Below are 23,600 nucleotides of genomic sequence, written 5' to 3' on the forward strand. Positions count from 1 at the left end.
TAAAGAAGAAGAAACAAAGAAAGAAAAAGAAGACAGAAAAAGAAAAAGGTAAATTCCTTTTGTAATATGTACAGTATAGGTGGTTGAAACAGGCTTCAAACTCAGGTAGTCTGGCTTCACAAACACTTTTTTAAAAAAGGTTGAATATACTATAAAGGGGATGAGAATTTTTTATTTTTTGAAGAATAATTAATTTATTATTTTATTTTTATTAAATTTACTGGGGTAAAATTTGTTAATAAAATAATATAGGTTTCAAGTGTATAATTCTACATAATACATCATCTGTATATAGCATTGTGTGTTCACCACTCAAAGTCAAATCTCCTTCTGTCCCCTTATATTTGACCCCCTTTTACTCTTTTCTACCTCGTCCCTATCCCCTTTCCTTCTCGTAACCACTAAACTATTGGCTGTATGTATGAGTTTTTGTTTGTTTGTTTTGTATTATATTCTTTAAAAAGCTAATTTTGAATCATCTAAGTGATTCATGAATATAATTTTCTTTATAAAAATAAAAAATGACCAATAATTTTGAAATCTCCTTTATCTTCCCCAAACCTGGTCTGTCCCTTCTTCCCCACTACCATGTGCCAAGGTGGAGGGATCTAGAGTGGAAATTGAGGTTTAGTAGCCCGGCAGGGTGGCAAGATGATTGCCATTCTATCTGCCCAATGTGGCTAGATAACCCTCTCTACAGTACTGGCTGCAGCACTAGGAAAATCATTCTGCTTGTCACTGGTTGCCGAGCTGTGATATATAGCAGATTTGGTGTAAACTTCCATACTTTCCACAGGATAGTTCCATTACTCTCATCAGAGTGTGCTGTATTTCCATAGATTCAATCTGGCCTTACTAGGGATGCTTTTTAGGTCTACTGATGTTCCTTTGTGGTGGAGACTCAGGGCTATCAAATTCTACTGGAAAGTCTCCTTTCCCAAAGGAAAATGTGGAAAAAGGAGATAAGGATTTCTTCTGGGCAGGAACCGCTGGGCATGGACTGACACGTACGGGAACCTGGTGACATAAATTGGAATGGGTGGCAGAACAGAGATAGAAAAGTCAGCCATGGACCTAGTAAGAAGGTGGTGTTGACTTCTTAGGCCCATTGGTTCTCAGATTCTTTATCAAGAAAGAGTTAGACCAATAACTGGGTCCTACTAGAAGTTAATGAGTACAAGTCGAGGACTTCCTCTTGGTCAAGAAAGCAAGGACAGGAGTGAGAAAAGAAAGTAAAACAACAAAGAGGGCTAGTTGGCCCTTTTTTTAGCAAGGCTTCCTTTTTTTTAGCAAGTAGCTTCTTTTCTCTGCTTCTTTAGACGCACACTCCAATGGTGAGAAAGGCAGCCCATAGTAGGGCACTTACGTCATTCCTCTTGATGAAAAAACCAAAGACTGTTCATGAATGGGGATCAGCTCTCAACTGGTCCTTTTTCCTGGGTCCTGTGCTCAGTCTCTGATTTACTGGCAAATGCTTTCAATTATTGAATGCCTGTTTGTCTTACTGGGTGGACTTTTAAAATTCTCGTCTGGGGCACCTGCAGTTAAGTGGAGAAAAATGTAAGATACTCTTTTTTTGGTCATTAGTAAAAGACTCTGAGGAAAAAAATCCTAAATAGCTTGTGTTAATCATTAAACTTGCCCTGTGGTCAGCTCTGAACTTTTACTTTGGCACATGTTTGGCCAGGACACAAACAAGTTAGGTGAGTTACAGTCCAACATGAGTGGGTTACCTGCATGGTAGCTGCAGGCTGGACTCTAACCAGATACCACAGCCACCATTTCTTAGCAGAGAGGAACAATTTATTCAGGAAAGACAATTTCTCCTTGAGTTGCAACGAGAAAGAAGCAGAAAAAGGTACTGTTTGATCAAAAATGTCTCTGCTCTTTGTTTTCTAGGTATTGCATCTCTTGTCAACGTTATGGTGAACCAAATGAAATGGGAATCTGTAGTAGCAACCTTTCAGCTCTGTTTCTCAAAGTCCCAGAGGAAGGGAAGCTAAGAGAGGTGAGAGGAAAAGAGGATGAGGTAGAATGAGAGCAAAAAGAGGCAGAGAGGCAAGAAGAGGGAAAAGGTTTGACTAAGCACACAGGTCTCCTCTGAAAGAAAATTTTCTGGTTAAAAGAAGTAAAGTAGAGGTTGAATTTATCCTTAGGAAGAATTTGTGGATTAGTTATATTAAGAAAAATTATTTATTATTGATTTGATTGCTCTATTCTAGAGGAAAAGATGCAGGTCTGAACGTAGGCTTTAAGAAAACCAGAGTGTGAATATTTACTTCCATTGTTCTGAGTTTAGTAGTAAGCTCTGAAATGAAGTGTTAAAATCATGCAGCCAGATTGAAAATAGACTTTCCCAAGCTGGGGATATTATGTTGGGTGTAACAAACAAGTTAGATCCTGTGCTTTTGGACTAAGTACAGCAAATATTTCTGGGTACCTTTCTCTACGCAGTAGATGTATTTCTGAAAATTGAATGTTTTTTTTAAAAATGAATTCTATTCCAAACAGATGTTAAATTTAAGGGATTTGCAATTTAAAGGAACACCTGCTGAAATCTACTTGGAAATCGAAGAATCCTTTCATAAATGCGAGTAGCCTCCACCCTGACCCCACCTACTAGGGACTTCAGGGCAGGTCCTTAAATTATTTGTCTCAGTTTTTCCAGCTCCTGCACAGTGCCCAGCATATATTAGGCATAAATGTTTGTGGACTTGAATTAAATATAGATGATTTTTTATGGTACTGGACTGTCTTAATCAGGGCATACTGATAAGTTAATTCTAAGTTTTTTGGTAAATATTCTTTTTCTGAGCATTTATTGTGGCTTTTATATTTTCTGAAATGGTATTAGCTAGTCTCAATGGTTTCTTAAAAACATAAGTTGAATGTATCTTTAGTAATATGCATATGTATTTAATTCTGTACATGTTTTAACTTTCAGAAAATTTTACAGCCAGTATTTTTCAGAGGATTATATTTGTGCCGTCTGATTTGGGGGTACCGGAGAGCAGCTCAGCAGCCTTTCCAGAGCAGGCATCAGGCGTTATCTAAGTTATATGGCTTTTCAGGCAGGCTTCTGTGAATTCTGCCCACCCCAAATGTGTGCAAGTTATTTTTTTCAGATTAGGTTAGAACCCAGGCTTAGATTATTTAAATATGCACTCACCAATTAGAATTTACTGAGTACTCTGTGAGACTTTTGCACCGAGGGTTGTGTGAATAGAAGACCCGGCTGAGGAATGGACAGTCTGGAAGAGCAGGCATATGAAGTACTGCACTATCTGGTCCACACTGCACATGACATAAGCTAGAGGTTCAGGTAGGAAAGGGCGATGAGAACTGGAATGATTAAGTGATGGGGGAGGTCACAGAGAAGATGTCACCGCGGTTAACTCCCGATCTGGACCGGCAATCAAAGGCTCTCACCCCTCGCCTGTCCTTGGAATGTACTGTGGGCAGTTTGGCAGGCCACTGATGCCCAACTAGAAGCTGAAAGTCAAGCTAGAAATTTGGAAGGAGAGCTGAGGTTAGTAAAGGACTTGTGTTGTCCATTACTCTGATAGCTTTGGGGCTAGCACACAAGGTGTGAGAGCAGGATAATAAGTTGGAGAACTTAGCTTGCTGTTTTTGCAAAGCTAGGAGGACATAAGCTGCTATGAATTAAGGTCTGAGCTCTGTGACGAAGCCTGATTGACAGACTCAGGGGTAGAGTCCCTGGAAAAGTGATGAGAAAAAGGGGAGGATGTTGTGATGATTGACAGTGAAATTGATGAAATTCCCCCGGGGTGTGGCATTTTGCTGACCTGGAAGGAGGCAAAAAAAGAAAAGAAAATAAAGAGCACCACCACTACAAACCCTGCCTTCTGGCGCACCTGCACCATGCAGGTGGGGGTTCAAGGAACTCACTCCCTTATAGATTGGGTTATTTTAGCCTCCAGGGAGGCTTGGCTCAAAGACGGAAATATTCCTGGGCATGTTGGACCTTGGAAATTTATAGAGGAGGTACAACAAATTTTTAGGGAATTGGAAATAAGACAGGCCATCTACGTATACCCCTGTTTTTAAAGGTCCTGATGGGGCCACATTCACTGTAGGAATGAAAACCAAGATAGCCTCCAGCACCTGATATAGGGAGCTGATACGCGTGCTGAGCCCAGTTGTGGGACAAGACATTTATGATGTTGGGCAGGTAATTGCTGATCTGGGTGAACTTGCCAAATCCTGGGAATGGGCTTGGGCTACGGGGAAACTTGAGACAGAGAAGGAACTTGAAGAGCCAAAGGACTATCCCAATCGGCGGTAAAGAATACGATAGAAGTAACCTGGAAGCAGATGTGGTTTGATTTTCTTACTGCCAGGACCCTACCTGAAAAGATAGACTGGCAACCTGATGCGGTGTCGGCCTGTGGGGAACCTTAACACCTGAACAAGTTCAGGCTTGTCCCACTGGCCCCTACCATCCCTGATGCTCTGTGTGCTGCTACCAATCTGGATTCATCTGTCTGTCCTATCTCTCCTTGGCCCTGGTATTCAGGTGCCAGTGTATGAACAAACACTGGGAGTGGGTTCCATGGAGGAGTGGGCTCCCAAGCTGGGCCATGAAGGAGGGCCAATATTTCATTAGGCCGCAAGATTGTTTAGGAAATCCAGGAAGGGACCAGCAGGAGCCAAGGCAGAGCCTTGTCTGAGAGATGGTGGGGAGAACAGCTTGGCAACAGTGTAGGTTTCACAATGGAAAGCTATGCAAGGCAAAATTTGGAAAGGTAGGGGGTCCAGATCGTGGCAAGATTGCAAAGTCAGAGAGAGGGCTTCCCCTTGGAAATATAGAGCCCGTGAAAGGAAAACTAACCTTTGTAGGGTGTAGCCTTTGTGCTGAGCTCTCTGTTAATTTCTTTGTATATATCACCTCAGTTAAGCTTGATACAAATCCTAAGAAGTATTTTTATCATCATTTTACAAACAATGGAAGTTTTGCATTGAATGAAAAGCAGAAGAATGGCACAGTGTGTAAGGAAGATAGGTCTGCAGACTGGGTATTGTGGAATCGGGTAGAGAGACACTGGGGTCATGGGGTCCACTTTGGAGGTTCCAGCTTTTTCTTCCTCTGTTTCTTCCTTTTCCCTTCTGCTGTGAGGATAAGACAATTTCCCCCAAATTCCCGTAAGTACCACTTTTTTTCAACCCATTACCATACTTAACATTTGCTTTGTTAAACTGTTTAATTTTTTGTGTTGATTGGTTCCTGGAGGACTGGTACTTTTCAAAAAAACAACAACAAAAAACACCCCCAAAACACAACCCCGTCTTCATCTCCCCAAATCACCATTAACTTTTGGTGTATAGTATTTATTTATTTTATATCTAGATATAATAGATATATACAATTTGTCTATTTTCAATTACAGTTGACATTCAGTATTATTTTATATTAATTTCAGGTGTACAGCTTAGCCGTTAGACATTTATATAATTTATGGAGTGATCCCCCCTGTAAGTCTAGTACTCACCTGACATCGTACATAGTTATTTCAATTAGGATTTATTTTTTTATACTAAGCTTTTGTTCAATAATGAGTTAATGAAAGCGGTTATTATTATTTACCCAGCTTAAACATGCAAAAAATAAGTTGGTGGGACAAGGGGAGTAGGTGGAATAGTGTTGATTTTATATAAAATTCTTAGATTATCCTTTTCTCCAGAGTTTGGGAAGATGGTGGGTCCCTTTGAAGACTCTAGGGTCATATTGGTATGACTTCCTTAATATCCTAAGTTTTCACACAGCACAGTAATAATATGTAAGCAAAAAGTGATAGTAATTTTTCATTTTATTTTTTATAAAGCACAAAAGCTACACTGCTCCAATAACAATTGAAAATGCTTTTAATGTCTGAGCAATTTTGAGAGGATTGCCTTCACTGGACGAGATGATTATTTGTCTGATCTTGCTGAAAAGTATTGAAATACTGCTTTTAGCAGGTGAGTAGGATGTGTTTTAGAGAAATTATGGACAGAATAGAACAGGTTATCTTGAGAACAAGTTTATTCACACTTAAAATATTATTTTGGGGGGCAGTGTTGAAGTATTTGCTCTGGGTTTAAATTTTCTCTGCTTAATTATTATTTTTTTGCTTAGTAGTTGAGGTTATATATTAAATAGTTATGAAAATATACTTCAAATTTTTAATGACCAATGGAGGTTGCATTTATGGTCTAGAGCTTTTAATAATAACTTATAACCTTCCTTTTGTAATTCCTTTCTGGGCCATATGATGTAATTCTTTTTAGATTTTATTGCTTTATCTTTTTAAAGGGAGTAACTTATCTTGTCTAGCGATGAATGACCGACCACTTGTACTAAAATCTCCTTTCCTCAAATTATGTCTCTAATTTTCTCTGTGAATTTGGTTAACCTCTGTATTTTTTTATCGCACTTGTTTTTGGTCTTCTTCAAGTAGAAGTATCAAATATACCTTTTAGGGGTAAGCATGGGCTGGTTTGGGGCTGCGATGAATGTTTGTTTTGATGTAAATGATTCCCCACCATCCTTGGCTATGCATGGAAGCCCTAGGCTAACCAGAGTTAGGGTGGCCTGAATTATCCCTTAATTTTGCTGACAGAAACTGAAAAGTGTTCAGAACACTTTTCCTGTCTATGAACTCACTGAGTTGCTGACTGATTTTATTTTCTCCCTTGAATTGGCTTCACCTTGGCCAAAGCATGTCCAGGAGCATCTTCAAAGATGAGGGATTCATTAAGGATGTGTTCAGCCAATGATATCTATGGGAGAACCCAATCGAGTTTAGCATGTGAAATCTATAGTGGGTTTTATTTTATTTTTTAAAGGAAATTCCAGCACTAATCCATACTTCAGCCCCTCTCTGAGCAGGCAAGGTAAAAATCTAGAGAATTTTATATCTAGAGAATCATTCTGATTATGTATTCAAAACTAGGGGGAAACTAGAGGATAATGTACTGAGCAGGAGGGTTGAAATAGGGACAGCTTCTAATTTTCTCCTTTTCTCTGGGACCTGGAAATAGGAGAAATAAGTGGTGACTTTACAATTAAGTATGACTAGCTTATTAAAGAGTGGGAAAGAAAGAGAAGAAATATCATGGGTTCAAATGGGAACCAAATGTGTCCTTGAGGCCCTTTCCAGAGGAAGTAGAAATTCAGAATTGTCCTGGTGAACACTGGGTTTTTGGATTTTTAAGATAAGAGAATCAGTCAGAACTTCCTTAGAAAAATGGGAGTTTTGAAGGTGTGATTCCCAGACAAGTAGCACCAGCAACACCTGGTGAGAAATGTAAATTCTTGGGCCCTCCCCCAGACATACTAAGTCAGAAACCCTGGAGGTGGGGCCCAGTGATCATCTGGTGATTCTGATGAATGCTAAAATTTCGCTTCCTAACATTGGGGAAGCTGGTGGATCGAATCTGACCCTCAAAACCAGTGTTTTTCTTACTTATTTCCAGTGTCTTGTTTGAGTTGCCACATTGAACCTGAAGAAGGTAGCCTTGCAGGAGGAACGTGGATCACAGTCATCTTTGATGGTAGGTTTGTGTCTTACCAAATACAAGTTTCTTATTTATTGATCTAAAGAATCCTAAAGAATATGAGTCTTTGGTTTTCTTCCTTGTCTGAGGACAGGTGTAAACAAGGACCTGAAGGGAGATGGGCCAACTGACCAACTTCTGTGTTTCCAGATGTTCACTTGCTAATGTCGCAAAAGCAGAACACATCATGTCATTATATGCTGTGTCCACTTTCTTATTCCAGGCTGTAGGATGGGACTCTAGGAACTCTGAGATATGGAGGTTCTTAGCATAGTACTTGGCAATGTGTCTCCCCTCCCCCCCAACAATCTTGGTTATCTTCCTTGTAGGTAATTCAGTACATGGGAACTTCTAAACCATGGCTTAGAACATCCATATCCACCATGGTAAAGAACAACTTTGGGGATTGAACTGTTCTTTCCTGGATTTAAGTGGATGGATCTGAAGAGAGAAAATGGTTTTATAAACTCATAAATGAGAACACTCCTTTACATAGCAGTCTCCTTTGGAAATGAGGAGAATGAATTTAATCCTCAGGCAAACTCAGTGTTTCGCATTGCCCCCCATGTGGCCGTGTTTTTATGTTCTCTTGTGTGTGTTACAAATCTGTTGAAACTGAGATTCCCCTTTTCCTTGGATTTAGGTTTGGAGTCCGGTCTCCTTTATCCCGCCAATGGCTCTCAGCTGGAAATACACCTGGTGAACGTGGCTGTGCCTGCCTTGCCCAGCATCCCCTGTGACGTCTCCCCTGTCTTTTTGGATTTGCCGTTGGTGATGTGCAGGACCAGGTAGACCTGTCTGGGAAGGAGAAGACTGGACAGGACGAGTGCTTTGCTTATCTCAGTTTTGGGGGGCAAATGAGCAACTCCTGCTGTGGCTGCAATTATCAGCTATAGTTTTTTAAAATGTTCCATGTGAATATGCTTCTTGCCTGTCCTGATCAGGGTCTTAGGGCTTGAGAGGATGAGAAGATGATGAAGAATTTTGAGAATTTTGAAATATTTATAAGGAGGGGCTAGATTGTATTTCCATTTTTTTATTTTTTAATTTTTTTGCAAGGAGTTCTATAGCTATTTATATTTCAATAAACAGTGCCATTTTGCCACCTAAAGAACGCATATTTTGCAATAGGCATAATTGTAATGATTGTGCATAAACCCAAAACTAGTTAAAATGGAAATTTGCTTTAGTCTTAGGTGTGTTTGTTGAGTTTGATTTGATTTGATTTGATTTGATATGATTTTGATATGATTTGATATGATTTTGATTTGATTTGATTTGATTTGATATGATTTGAATGGCATTCCAGGTAATCTATTGTTCTAATCAAGTTTTTGTTGGCCTATGAAGTTTACACTAGTTCATTCTTTCTCTACTCGTGTTTTAGAGATGCCATAAAAGTAGAGCATTGGTGAAGACAAAAAACATTGTCACTTCCTTTCATTTTTTTCTTTCCTCTGTCAGGAGAGCCTCCCCTCTTCCATCTCTGCCTCTTGAAATCCTAACCGATCATATTGCAAATTCCACCTCTTCTCTGAACATCTAACTGAGAATAATCTTTCCCTTCTTTGAAAGGGGGACAAGTCAGGGCTGAAAGCCAGACTATACTTACAACAGCTTTGAGGAAGTGTGTGTGTAAGTGTGTGTGTGTGTGTGTGTGTGTGTGTGTGTGTTCATCTTATGGGGAGAGCTTTTTGTAATTTAATAAAGGCATAACATGTGTAACCTCAATGGCCCTGTTTCCTCAGCCCTGTTTCTCATTACACTTATGTTAGTTGCCCACTTGTGACATTCATCCTTACAGAATTAAGTGAGGACAGGGGAGGTGTTTAACTCCACCCTTGTAGTCCTTCTGGTGTTTAGCACAATACCTTGCAAGTTGAAGGTGCTGGATAGATGTCTATTGAACTGAACTTCCTTATAGCCCTGCTGTTGGTTTTAAAACCGGGTTTTATGTTTTCCTTAAGTTGTATAGTATATTTGGGCATAGAGTTCCTGCAAGAACTTGCTATGAAATGAGTCAAAACTCTGAAGATTTACAAGTTCCATATCTTCAGTCTCATCATACTAATGATTTTAAAATGCACCATTGATTTTATATCATCTTTTTAGAGAAGAAATACTGCCCTCTTAAATGTACTCATTCATCGGAAAATGAATACCAAGTTCAATTAACATTTACATGTGAAAAAATGTACAATTTACCACCAATGAAATATTGTCATATCCATTATCATAGAAAGACATGTCTGCTTTCACCAAAACAGGCATTCTAGTGTCTATATTGGCACTGCCCAACCAATACGTAATGTGAGACACAAACGTAATTTAAAATTTTCTGGTACCCACATTAAAAAGTCAAAAGAAACAAGTGAAACTAATTTTAATAATGCATTTATCTCAACACTCAAAATTCATACATAGCCAATATATAAATTATGAATGAGATACTCCATATCCTTTTTGCAATAAGTCTTCAAAATCCACTGTGTATTTTACACTTATGGCACATTTTCGTTGGGACTAGCCACATTTCAAGTGCTTAGTAACCACACATGGCTAGTGATGAGCACACTGGACAGTGCAGGTTTAAATATTTAAGGCCATACTAAAGATTTGGTGAAAAGGTTTGGAGGGAAGGCACTTAACTCCAGCTCTTTATTCATCATATTGCCCCTCTTACAAAAATCAACATGAAGTCAGCCTCAAAAAGGCAAAGAAATCCCTGTGATATTTATGAGAAGAGGAGAGAAGGTCTAGGATTCTCTTGATTATTATATGAAGTGTTTATAAGCTGCTCTGTGGTTATGAAGTCAAGACTTTTTTTTAACAAATAAAATCAGTGCCTTTGATCAGAAAGAACCATGATTCAAGCCCCACTTTGTCTTTAACCTGTGGTGTTCACACACATGAATCTCTTAATTAATCGGAAACTGTCATTTTTTAAATGGAAACTAAGATTAGAGTGTCTATCAACATCCCTTTCAACTCTTACAGTGCTGTGAACCTATGCTTCTGAGAAGTAAGGCAGATTATTTTTTTAATTTTAGAGGTTTTCAATTAAAAAAATCATAACTTCTTTAGCCGAAGTATCCAATCTTTAAAGTCTAGTGGAGGGATACATCTGGGAGGTGTAAAGTGAAATATAGGAATCCCTGGCTAGTTCGGCTTCACAGGTACAGGAAGGAAATTTGAAGTGGTCAAGTGGGGCTGCTAGCTTTCCTTCAGGGCAAATCACCGTTTTTGATTCACTAAGATTTCCACTTTCTACCCTCAGGCCTCTGCTCTCTGAAGCATATGAGGGTCTGTACTACCTGGAAGTACACTCTGGGGGAGAGGTGGTAGGCAACGCAATCCCAGGACCACAAGACATCTGCACTTTCAAGGTAGGTTCTAAGGATTGAGGAATGTATGTTTGCCTGGTCTGCAGGTGTCCTAGTGTTATCTACAAGCAAGTTATAAATTGGCCAGGGAGTCTGCTTTGCCAGGGTTAGAGGAAAGGTGGATGATAGTTATGGGGTTTCTGGGACTATACTAATGAAAGATAAGTATTGAGCACTTATAAGTCAGGCTCTGTGCTTTATAAACATAAATTTAATTCTCACAACAATTTTATGGGGTAGCTATTTATTATGCTGTCTTTATAGATGAACATCCTGAGGCTCTGAGAGGTTTTGCCCATGTCATAAACAATTTGCCCAGGTGGTAAATGTCAGAACTAGGATTTGAACCTGTATCTGATGGAACCGTCACCTAAACAGAAGCCCACAGAAGAGCCACAAAAATTACCAGTGTGCCTTAGCGTTTCACTTAACAGCTGCAATCGTCTCAGCATGGTAAAGGGACTCAGAGATTCAACTTCACCTTCCTTTCTGCCTCACAGTTGATTTCTGCGTTGCTTTCCAACCCCAGACTGAAAGGACATTTGCTGGTGGAATTCTCCTTTAACTTCAGAGCTAAAAGGAAGCAGAGAGAGAGTTTATGGTCCAATGCTTGACTTATTTTATAGACTCAATATGCATACTGGGACTTCATTTTATGTTTGGTTCAGTCTACTGTTCATTTCAGATTAGTTTTACAGCAAAATGATCTCTGAAAAAGTAGGTCCTAGGCTTCTCATAAAAGGCAGAGGTTTGGCCGTGCTCTTTTGACTTGATTGTATTTCTTAAAGGGTACCTCTGTGTATAAAAGCACAGTTGAGTCATTGATTATTACTTCTTTAGAACAAGACTTCCTCCTTGAAATTCCTCGTTAATGTGATCCACATTTTATATAGGCAATTCATCTTTCAAATTTGGAATTTGCTGTCAATTCGCATTTAAAAACTTGTTTCATATTCCAAGAAGATCTTCTTTTCTGGAATTTTCCTTCAGCACATAGACACAGAAAAAAATATATCATTTTTTCGTATTAAGATCCACACTACCCCCTCTACGCTGTCTCAGTGAATATAACAGAAGAGCGGTGGCCGAGCTTGCTCCTTACTCACCATGCTGCTTTTGGCTTTGATGTCCTTTCAACCCAGACAGTAGTTTTCCTACTTAGGAAAGATGGAAGGGAGAGCAAGGGGAGAGAAGAGAAACACTTCCTAAAACTGCACATCAAAGGAAACAAATTCTTCAGTGGTTCAACTACCTTGGTGAGTTGAAGAAATATCACGAGGGGATGCCATTAATGAGAGGCATTGCAAGCTAAATAAAATACGGTATGTCTCTTGGTTTCGGGGCTGGGACTGGGGAACAGTGAGGATTAAAAATTAATTCCTTCTCCCCAGTCCACTCCAAAGAGCCTGCTTCAAGCACTGACAAGTTTGAACAACTCACAGAAGGTTTAGCAAGCTGCTGGTGGCTGTGGTTTTATCATTCTCATCCACCGCTTCTCCTCTCCCCCATCTTGCTGCTGCTGTCCTGACTTCCTTTCAAGGATCAGCATGCAGGAAGCTTGATTTGGAAGCTCATTAATTTTTCACTTTGTCATGTCTCTAGCTTGGTGGGTGACCAGGGGCTTATTTCTCTTAGGAATGTACTATTTTATGTTGTGTCAGCTCAGAGAGAATCACAAGTGAAAGCTTTTTTGAGGTTTAACACTGAGCCTGCCCCCCCATGCTCTGAGAGCTGGGAGGGAGGGGTAGAGGAATCGCGGTGCTCCCCCCACACTTCTGGTGGAAGGCTTACAAACTTGAGCAGTAGGTTTTTTATTTCAAGTTGGAAATCAAGAGGTATGTTTCCTTATTTGGTTTGGACTGGGTTGTTTCATCTGCCCCGGTTTCTAACATGTGTGAGAAAAGACAATAACAACTACTCTACTTCATGAGACACTTATAATAAAGTTGCCATGGAAGTGACAGTGGTATCCTAATGTGTTTGAAGACCGGGGTGCAGCAGTAGGCTGGGAGGTCACAGGGATTGTGTGTTTGGCAGGTGTGTGTGTGATTTCATTAATCTTTACCTTTTGGTGAGATCAGAGCCAGCTCCCAACCGATGAGGTCACAGCATTCTTATTTTGACCCCCTGACTGTACATATTTTCTGTGAACTATTTTCTAACACTGTCCCTTAGAAAGGGAGGAAACTAGTCTTGATGGCAGAATGAACAGCCCTGTGGATCAATACTTAACGCTGTACTTGTCAAGCCGCCATCAGATCTGTGGAAATGTCTTTGATTCTCAGTGTCTGATTAGGGCTATTGAGTAACCATGTAGTTATTCTTTGGTGATACTCTTCCTGGGAAGGTGGACTCCTGGAGTGCAGGAAGCAGACCAAACAAAACAATTTGCTGTCTTTGTTTTGCAAATGGGAAGCATGACAGGTTGTGGGGAATGGAGGTGGTCTAGGCACCTAGAGGAGTTTGGGGGTGAGGGTGGCAAGGGGGGAGACTGGGGCTCTTCCTGGGAGTTTTTAGCCCATGGGTCACACCTTGGCCTGGGCAGTCCATTCTTATGCTTCTTGGTTTCTTCACACTGACCCTGACCGTGAAATGCACTAATCTGGGACTAATCCACATGCTTATAGGCAAGATAGAATTCCTGGAATTTTCTCATTCTCCCCTCTGCTTCCAGGCAGTATATCAGTCATCTCAGATGGGTCCATTCCATTTGTTCACAAAAATTTGGATGTCTTCTACATACCGTGCTATGCAACAGTGACTGATTCAGGCATTGTTCCTGACTTTGGGAATTAATGATTAGCAGGGGAAATGCTCTGGAAGGAGGGACATCACCAGATAATTTGGAGTGCCATGACCAGGTTTTCACAGGATCCCCCTTCTCCATCAGTGCAGTTTCTCTCCTTCTTGAAGAGTAATGTTGCTTCCCATTCCTTGAACTATTTGTACCATTTCCCTCCCAACAAGCATCTTCAATTATCCCACTAAACACCTCATTTGCGTGACGATTCAACTTTCAATTTTCTTGTAGTTTGCAAATCCCTGCCGTCATACAGATTGATAATAATTTAAGTTGCAATCCTTTCAATTTAAAGAAGTAAAATTATTGTCTAGAAAAACAAAAAAAACCTTCAAGACCCCAAGATACTCAGTTATAATAATGGAATTGAAAGGTTGGTGTTTTAAAGCGTGGCCTGCCTATCTTTCCTTCTGGTAAAACATGTTCCTGGGTCTGGTGGGTGGGCAAACAGACGCAAGCTTGCCAAGGTTTGGACAATATGGTGCAAGATAGAGCACTATATGACCTTAATCAAATTCCTTTACCTATCTAGGGAAGAGGTATAATAATATTGGACATTTTTGCATCACAGAAATATTATGAAGATGAAAAGAAATAGATGTAAGGCGATTGGAGGAAATGTAATCATTTACTGCCTTAGCTCGATGCTTTGTGAGAAGTGACTTGTCCTTCTTTTGTTTGTGGTTGTGATATTCTAATGAAATGCTCACTTGTAATAACATTTTCAAAACAGTTTTCCAGGGCGCAGACACCCATTGTTTACCAAGTTAATCCATCAAGTGGAGTTCCAGGTAAGAAATTTCTTATTAAAATAGGAATATTTATGAATCCCTTTGCCAGAACTTATTGCAAACACTTCTCTTTAAGGTGGGTGGTCTCCATAAATGGGAAAATTTAGCTTTTTTTCTGATGCTGTTTTGAAAATAATTGTTAACCTCTGGTTTATTTTTAACCCAGTTTGGTTTCACCTCTGGGCACTTCTGCTCTGTTACTTCACTGATAACAAAAGGAATCCAAACATGAAAAGAAAAAGAGGCCAGCAAAATCAAACCGGACGCAGCATTAGAATGGAGGGAATAGAAATCATCGTTGCTTGTAACTTGATAATCACTGACAGAATAGCAAAGCTTTATTAAAACTTCCTGTGGACCTGGTTCTGTTCTAAGCTTTTGGCACATATTATGTTACCATGTCCTCACAAGAACCTGATTGTAGAGGAACTTTTATTATTCCCATTTTGCAAATGAGGAACTGAGATACCAAAAGGTTAAGTAACTTGCCTAAAGTCATACAGCTAATAAGTGTACCGCTGAGATTTGAACCTACAGAGTCAGAGTCCAGAGTGGACCCATATGCCAACATTTTGTCCTGTGATGAGCAGTGTTGGATAGCACATGCAGACCGTTAACCCTGATCCTTATCCTCGGGGCTTGTTTATGAGTTAACGCATATAATGCAAAGGCCAGGATAGCAGAGAAGAGAAAGCTGGGGGACTTACAGAAAAGAAGGGATTGCGACTAAAACGTTCAGAAACTGCTAAGCCCACCTTAAGTCTAAGTTGTAAGCACAGCTAGGATTAGATGTCATTTGCTGTCTAATTCTTGGCAAAGTCCTACATCTAGTTCAAGCTTTTCATTTGTTCAGGGTTTCCAGGTGATATAAGTATGAGGATACAAGTTGCTAAATTTTTATATGTGGTGGTGTCTAAATGCATAAACTTGACCTAGTTGTTTTCAATGGCTTGGCTGCTCAAGAAAGTCAAAATGAATATCTGAGTTACTACAAAGTGTTTGTACATTTGTGTGTGTGTGTGTGTGTACGTGTGTATATAGTCACAGATTATGTATGTGTGCATTTAAATGGTATCCTAAAGAGTATAAATTTGGTTTTATCTTCTTAGTGCGGGTTATTCACAGATCTGTTTCTTTCATTTGTCTGAATAATCAAGACACAATCATGTTTTATTATAAAGAAATCGGATTTGTGAAAATCACATGCAGACATTTAGGTCCTTACTGCCCCGGTGTTAGAAAGCTCCTGTTTAGATGGCAGAAGTCTTGTTAGGGTGAGGGATGAACAAGTAGCCGGCCCTTGGACACGTGAAATGGGATGTCAGCTGGCACCCAGACCTGTCAAGTCCATTTCTCCCACTGAGTTTGAGTTCCACCCACTATCTCCTCCGCCTTCTGGGGGAACAACTGGTGACTGGCCTGGTTGGAGTGGTCTCTCCAGGCAGGATCGACACGACTGCATCTTTGAAATCACTTTCTAGAAGATTACTTTCATTTCCTTTGGGAAACACGCCCAGAGTAGCAGCCAGAGATGAGGGAAGTGGTGGGGACAGGAGAGATGAGGTTTTTTGAGCAGTTGAATTTCTGTATGTGGTTAGCAGTTCTCCACTGTGATTCAGAATCTTTCAGCATCGTGGTCTGGCCGCCATTTGTCAGCTTCTGTTGGGGATTCTCTCTCTCTCTCTCTCTCTCTCTCTCTCTCTCTCTCTCTCTCTCTCTCTCTCTCTCTCTCTTAGAGACAAAGCAAAAACCCTCAGGAATTCCTAATTTCTATAACCTGTTAATATTTACTAAAATTTTGTTTGTCAAAGCTAGAAATCATGTCCATTAAAGTCAGGAAATCGATAATTTAGCCCTCAATTTTTTATTCTCCTAAAGTAAAGGAGAATTATTTTGCCCATTATTAGCGATAGCAGAGACCTTCAGACAACAGGGTTTTGCCAATTCTATGGCCTTTGTTTAAATCATTAGGTTCCCTCTCTTTCTACTCATTCACCTAGGAAGTGGCTGTAAAACTTCCTAGAAGGTTCCCATTATTTTAATGTCAGCCATGGAATGACTGCAGATGAAAGACACTTCCTGTTAATAAAATACAAGCACAGTGTGACGGGAACAGCTTCTTGGCAATGTTCTTTCACAGCCTTATGTGTGGCCATGAAGAAACTCAAAGTCCTTTGAATTCAGTGCCTCAGGAACACCATAGGTGCCCTTTTCCCTCCATTTTTTTTACATTATCAACCAACAACTCTCTCATCTGTAAACATTATTTGTGATGCTGAAACATTACAGCATAGATGGTTAAATTCTGTAATTATTTTGAAGACAATTATGTGTAATGTATTCTGTAATTATTTGGAAGATGTGGGGTTGTATGGTCAACTTTAACATCATTACCTTGCTGTGGTGTGGTTGCTTAAAACCTTGTCTCAGGCAGGTACACAGAACTAAGTTTAGGTATTTTTCAACTGTGGAAGAAATCGGCCCATGTAGCATCTGTTAGGGGCCCCCAAACTCTTACTGGGAAGGGGCTACTTTAGGTTTCTTTCCCAACTCCTATAAGCAGAGGGGGTGGGGGTAGTACTGAGAGTCCATCTTGCTCAAAGGAGAATGCTGATTCCTGTAACTTCATTCTTATGATCTCAAAGGAGGGAGTATTAAGGAAAAAAACTTACTACTCAATGGAAATCCCTGTAAGCCACATAGAAGAAACCCAGCAGTGGAAGTCATCCATTTATCAGTGGGCAAGACAGACCCCAACTGTTTGTGGATCCTCAATTTGCCTTATCTTTGAACATGAGTACATTTATTGAATGAATGAGACATGAATGGCCCATCCCTTAAGCCATAATTCTGCTATTTCATGCACTTCTTTCTTAGTTCCTGTCCATTCGAGTCAATGGTGATATTTATCTTTTGTACTCTGAGATACGGAAAAAATTTTAGTATCCCTCAATACCCAGCCAGAGCATATGGTATGAGCCTCCTCATGTCACAGGTGTTCATACCAGCAAGCATCCAGAGGAAAGTGTCATGAAGCGTGGAACACTCCAAGGCATGTTGCTCTTCAATGCCATGTTGAGTGGATGGTCCCCACACAGCCAAGAGAGTACAACAGGGCAGTGTGTGGAAACTGGCCCCTCCTCTTGAAATCCTCATGCTTCTGAGACTGTGAGGAAGACCCGTTATTCCTTCCATGCTCCACACTTAAATGATTAAGTCTATGATTGCAATAATGTGCTCTTTTTTTTGCCTTTCTAATGTGTAATCATATCATATTTGGTGATCCTTTCCTGTTGTACAGTTTATAAAAAAGTGAACATTCTGAGTGGTGACCAGCTTGGCCATACTAAGTCGATGCACAAAAAGAAATATGCTTTATACATTTAGAGTTTGAGCTAAGTAAATCTCACAAAATCTTTTAAAACAGGGAACCTAATACATGTGTATGGCTGGATTATCACTGGAAGATTAGAAACCTTTGATTTTGATGCTGAGTACATTGACAGGTAAGTGTGTGTTTGTTTCTGTGCACGACTAGTTACAAATATGCTATATTGCTTCCTGGGACTAGCTTCCTTGATAGCAATAAATTGTAAGCAATTGGCACAGAATTGCTATTTTCCTCTTTGCAGTTTATGGTCCCTGGTGAACTGGGATTCAGCAAACTTTGTTAATATAATTGTGACTGGACGATTAAATTTGTCCATTTATTTACTGACAAGTAGTCACTCTGGGCTCAGTGTGAATTGTACTATAATTGCATCTGTGGATTTTCTTTTTTCGATTCTTACCCTTCTCCCTTTTGTTTCTCAGGATGAAATAAATTCTTTATAAAACAATGTGTGAACCCAAAAGACCATTAACTTCCTCGCTTGGTTGTTACGTTTGTGCATTTATAAATTCTATTAGTGTGATCAGAGGAAGTATGGAGGAAGGACTGAAAGCCATTGAGTTTTTAATGTTTTCTGGGAATTATTAAGATGTCAACATTACATTTTTCACTGGAGATATTTTTAAGTGATCCTATTAATAAATCATCCATGCTAGGGAGAGAGGAAAATAAGAGGGAAAGTATAATACTAAAGTGGTGATGTTCGTGGGAAGCTCTGAGCAACTGTGTTTATTCAGCATATAAAGCAATTACAGTGAGACTTTGTAAAGTAGAAGTAACGTAGTCTTACTATATGCTCAGCTGAGTCTATACTGTGTCTAATTTTTCCTTGAGGCCTGGACAGGATGGGGCGTCCTCCTTTGTTCTGCTTCCTCTTTGATTCCTTCCTAGTTGAAGAGAACAGGATTTGACTACTCTCCAGATCTACATTTCTGGCATTAAGTCATGGTCAGCTTGTCTGGAAAGGAAAATAGTTTTTTCTGTGGAGGGTAGAGGCCCAAGCACACCATTGGCAATATACCATATTCACTACGTGGTCCCATTTCAGCATTGATCTGGGATACCATCTTTGAAAGGGGGAACGAAGGCCTAAACTCTGCTATAACTTTGTGTAGACCCAATATAGGAAATATGGAGATGATGAAGGTTTTGGGGGGAAAGAGGACACGCTCCTTCTGCAGCATGAAAACACAGACCATGAAGCAATGTTGTACACCCCTATGTTTAGGCTGAGAATTTGATTTAGCATTTCCTCAGAGGACAGCCTTTAGCTACCTGTAGTAATGCCCTATAAATCTAGAGGAGAATCTTCATAATAGTGTTTCTTCTCAGTTTTGCCTGGAAGCATTGCACTATTTTCTCTTATCTTTTGTTCCCATTTTTTTTTATCCAGTCCATTGATCTTGGAAGCTCAAGGAGACAAATGGGTCACTCCTTGCTCTCTTGTAAACAGACAGATGGGAAACTGGTGAGTGTCTTTCTTGCTAACATATATGCATTTAGGTTCTTCCACCTGGGTAGAACACACACACACACACACACGCACACGCACACGCACACGCACACGCACACGCACCCCTACTTTTTAATGTAAATCATCCATAAGTATTGACTGCTTTATCTTTAGACTTACTTGAAAAGACAGAGTAACTGATTCGAAATTCAAACTGAAGGGGATTCTGAAACCTTTCTTGAAAACAATAGCTAATTCTTATTAAGTGCTTACTATAAACCATGCTCTGCTCTAATGTTTTACATTTAAGTCACTCAGTAATCTTGTGGGTACATACACTTATTAGTCTCACTTTACAGATAAGAAAACCGAGGCACAGAGAGTTAAGTTACTTGCCCAGTGTCTCATAAAGTGCAAGTTGCAAAGCTGAGATTTGAACTCTGGTTGACTGACCAGCTTCCATAGTTCATGCTCTGAACCCTGATACTATAATGACTAGCTAAAGAAAAAAGTGACTAAAATTTTTACGTTTGCTTGTTTATTTTAATTACAATTTAAAAAACGTATGTCTACTTACTTATAGTTCAGATAACCAACATTTTGATGGATTTTTACTTCACTCTGGACAACGTGGATTAATCTTCCTTTGAGGCCATCACAAGAATTACACTCTATGGTTTTAGCTTTTTAGGAACAGCATTTAGTAGAGCCAGCAAATTCTATAATGTGGTTCCTTCCTGGTGTCTTAAGTTTGTTTGGCTCAGGATTGTCCTTTTTGAGTTCATACTAACAGATTTTTTTTTTTTTGTAAAGATTTTGCTATTTTTGTCATAAAACAGATTTTGGAAAGGAAGGACCAAATGTAGGGTAGTAGTAAGTTACATTTTGTTTCTCATACTGTGTGTTTGACTAGTAGCAAATGTGTTGATGATAACTCTAGCTAGTACTACCCTAAGCATTTGCCCCAGTGAGCTCATTACACTTTCAGTATCCACCAATTTTCTCTGGCTAATTTGTATTTTATTTTATTTTTTACTTTCCTGGCTAAAGAGTTAGAGCTTCTGAACTGAGTTGTCTGGTGATAATTACCTCTGGTTTTTCTTTCTTTTCCTAGCTACGCTATTCAGGAAGACCACGGACTTGGGACACTGCAGTGCCGTGTGGAAGGCAGCTATATTGGTATGTTTGACAAGGAACTTGCTTTTAAAATCTCAACCATTTCTTTCTCTGTGTCTGGAAAAAAACTATTTCAAGAATTGGTTGTCAAAAGGATGATAATAATAGCTCCGATTTGTTGATAACTCTCTGAAAAGCACAGCTTAAATATTAGCTAATTTAGTCCTCATTATAAACCTGTGAGGTTGGTGGAATATTTTCACTTTACAGGTGATAAAATTGAAGCTGGTAACCTGTGGAGCAGGCTTTCTCACGCTCAATCTAACCCCAAGCCTGGGATCTTACCCGCTATGCACTATTACATTTCTCCTTTTATTGTTGAAAATCAACATTGCTGCAGGTACAAGTCTGGGAGATGTTTGTTTTGGGTGCCATTAAGGATATTACAGGTTTGGGTGATAACTTGGTGATGTCTGGAGTCCTTGGGTTAATGGTAGCAATGGTCTGGCCGAGGTGCTTCATGCACATTCCTATATTGATGTCTGTTTCTTTTTGTTCCAGGCTCCCAGAATGTTAGCTTCTCAGTATTTAACAAAGGAAAGTAAGTAACTGGGAGTAACCAAATTTATCTTCATCTTATATTATTCCTCTTTCCTTTTTCGTACTTTCTTTAACCTTTTTTTTTTTTTTTTTTTTGAAAACAGAAAGGTCATTTTTAATGTGCATCAAAATAACCAGTCATCATACAGATTTTTTTCTATGCATTTATAAATTATATATGGCCTCTAAGATTGTCTTCCACTGATCCTTGCTGCCTTGTATTTATGCCTGTGTGTCGTTCTCTACCCTTGAGTGTGGGCAGGCAAAAAGGATGGGATGTCATCTCAGAGAACACGTTACAAATATCTGTGGCTTCCATCTTTGGTGTTCTCTCTCACTCTTTCTTGTTTGCTCACTCTGGTGAAAGCCATGTTGCAAGCTCCCGTGTGGAGAGGCCCTTGTGGCAAGGAATGGAAGGAGGCCTGCAGTCAGTAGACCGTGAAGAATTGAGCGCTTCAGTCAACATCCTGTGAGGAACTGAAACCATGCACTGGGCTAAGTGCTTTCCATGCACATATCATTCAGTCATGACCATCCTCGCCCCCTGAAAGCAATCGTACTCCCTCATGGCCCCGCCCTCCACTATAGCCACGCCTCCTCGGCCTCCACTTAGCTCCGCCCAGCTCGCAGTCCCGGGCTCCCGGGTCTCCGCCGAGGCTTATTTGCTCGCGAGAGTTCCTCCTTCTCTTTAACCTTTTATAACAGGCAATTTCAAACATACATGAACAGAATGAAGTAATAAAACCCAGTGTAACCACTTGATTTCTTTTACTTGAGTGAATACAATTGTGTCCTATGTATTCATCTTGAGGCAGTGTAAATATTTTAATGTGGTGATGGTACAGAATTTTGGGAATTGCATCGTAAGTAATCTCATAATGCTGTACATTTAAAATGGTACTAGTTTTATGAAATACATTGTACCATTCGAGGAATTTTGAAAAGGAAAGAGTGCAAGTTTTATAGAGCTTTGGAGACATAAATTAAAATTTTAAATTTCTTTCTGTATGACTTACTTTATATTCTGTCATTATGTAATTTAGCTGGTGTTTTCCTTCAAAGTACATTATCTAGCTAATATTAATTTCAGTGTGATGCTGGTGACATGTTACCCAAAGCTCCACAATTCAAAGTATGTATTCTCTCTCTTTCCTTTGCTCTTTAATTTAGGAAGGAAGAAAACTAATATCTATTGAGTACCTACTATAGGCCAGCTCCATACCAGGCCCTTTCACATTCATCGTTCTATTTAATGCTTTTTATATTCTGTGAAGTAGGTATTATTATTCTCATACAATAATTTTCTAGATCAGAATACACACTTTGCCTCACTGGTATCATTCTCTAGTCATCAAAAGGAGCTGGTATCCAAACTGTTCTGATGTCCACTAGAGGTTGGTCCATGATCTTCCTTTCAGGCAGCCAATTAAAAAATATGCAATTTCAGATGCTGTTTTCATTTAAAACACAATTTTGTCTTTTTTGAAGGTCAATGGTACATAAGAATGCATGGCTGATCAGTGCTAAACAGGAACTTTTCCTGTACCAGACATACTCAGGTACTATTTCCCTTCACCCTATACTACTCACTCCTTCCCTCACCCCTCACTGAAGGTTGGAACCTTCCTTCCCTTACTTTTGGCTATTTCTCTGTTACCTTTAACACTTGAAGCTGTCCCCACAATCATGGATGACCTTTTGGGTTTGCATGAGAAATAGTTGCTTCTATGAATATCAGCTTTAGTTTTAATAAAAAGGCTTGATCATAGACTTCTATACAAAGTTTCTGGATACAGACTGGATGAAAGAAAGGGGAGCCATCCTTGTTCTATGTGCTGAAAAATAACAGAAAAGAGGTAGCACTGAAGAATCTAAAAGCACATTTTTTTTTCAGTTCCTTTAACATTGCACCTCTGAGCATTCATTCATTCAACAATTTATGTTTCTGATACTGACACTAAGCTATTGTGTTGCTATCTGATGAATACACCTCCAAACTAAAAAATGAAAGCTGAACATTGGAAACTAGCGTGAAATTGTGAACTCAATTCAATACAAGAAAATTGGCTACTAAAGAAGAGTACTTTGATTCGAAGCTTGAGCACAATCACAAAGCCACTGAAAAAGTGTCTGTGAGCTAGGTTCAGGTTCCAGAGGCAGTGGAATCTACTTTTGTCAGAAGTATGAGAAATTTTGTAGGTCATGGGGCAAATGCCAGTTATTCCCCAGATAAGCTAATTCTGCAAAAGCTGAATTTTGACCCTTGTCTTTATCTTCTTTAAACAGTGTAATTAATCTCTTTTGGAGTAAGTTTGAAGAAGCACTTGAGATGATGATGATAGTGATAATTTTATCACAGGAGGGGAAAGGATCAGAAAAAGTTAAATTCTTTGGGATATGTGACATATTCCCTAAGGGTTTTAAAGCAATCAGAAGGCAGCATGAAAGGACTGGGTATGAGGTGTGAGTGCACAGGGGAAGGGGCTTGTAGGATGGGGAGGAGTGTAAG

At 39.6% G+C, this 23,600-nt stretch overlaps 1 protein-coding gene across 1 annotated transcript in view; it reads left to right on the forward strand.

The window, feature by feature from the left end:
- The first annotated feature begins 1,710 nt into the window (after positions 1-1,710).
- Positions 1,711-23,600, forward strand: part of PKHD1 (PKHD1 ciliary IPT domain containing fibrocystin/polyductin) — a 442,189-nt gene continuing 420,299 nt past the window's right edge. The window contains exons 1-11 of the mRNA XM_081044785.1: positions 1,711-1,858; positions 5,844-5,979; positions 7,477-7,554; positions 8,201-8,345; positions 10,835-10,943; positions 14,474-14,531; positions 17,959-18,037; positions 19,316-19,390; positions 20,490-20,554; positions 21,053-21,092; positions 22,580-22,650. Coding sequence (XP_080900911.1) covers positions 5,928-5,979; positions 7,477-7,554; positions 8,201-8,345; positions 10,835-10,943; positions 14,474-14,531; positions 17,959-18,037; positions 19,316-19,390; positions 20,490-20,554; positions 21,053-21,092; positions 22,580-22,650 — 772 coding nt within the window. The 5' untranslated portion in view covers positions 1,711-1,858; positions 5,844-5,927. The remainder of the gene's footprint in view (positions 1,859-5,843; positions 5,980-7,476; positions 7,555-8,200; positions 8,346-10,834; positions 10,944-14,473; positions 14,532-17,958; positions 18,038-19,315; positions 19,391-20,489; positions 20,555-21,052; positions 21,093-22,579; positions 22,651-23,600) is intronic.

The sequence above is a fragment of the Rhinolophus hipposideros genome (genome assembly GCF_964194185.1).
Source record: "Rhinolophus hipposideros genome assembly, chromosome: 3".
Classification (NCBI taxonomy): domain Eukaryota; kingdom Metazoa; phylum Chordata; class Mammalia; order Chiroptera; family Rhinolophidae; genus Rhinolophus; species Rhinolophus hipposideros.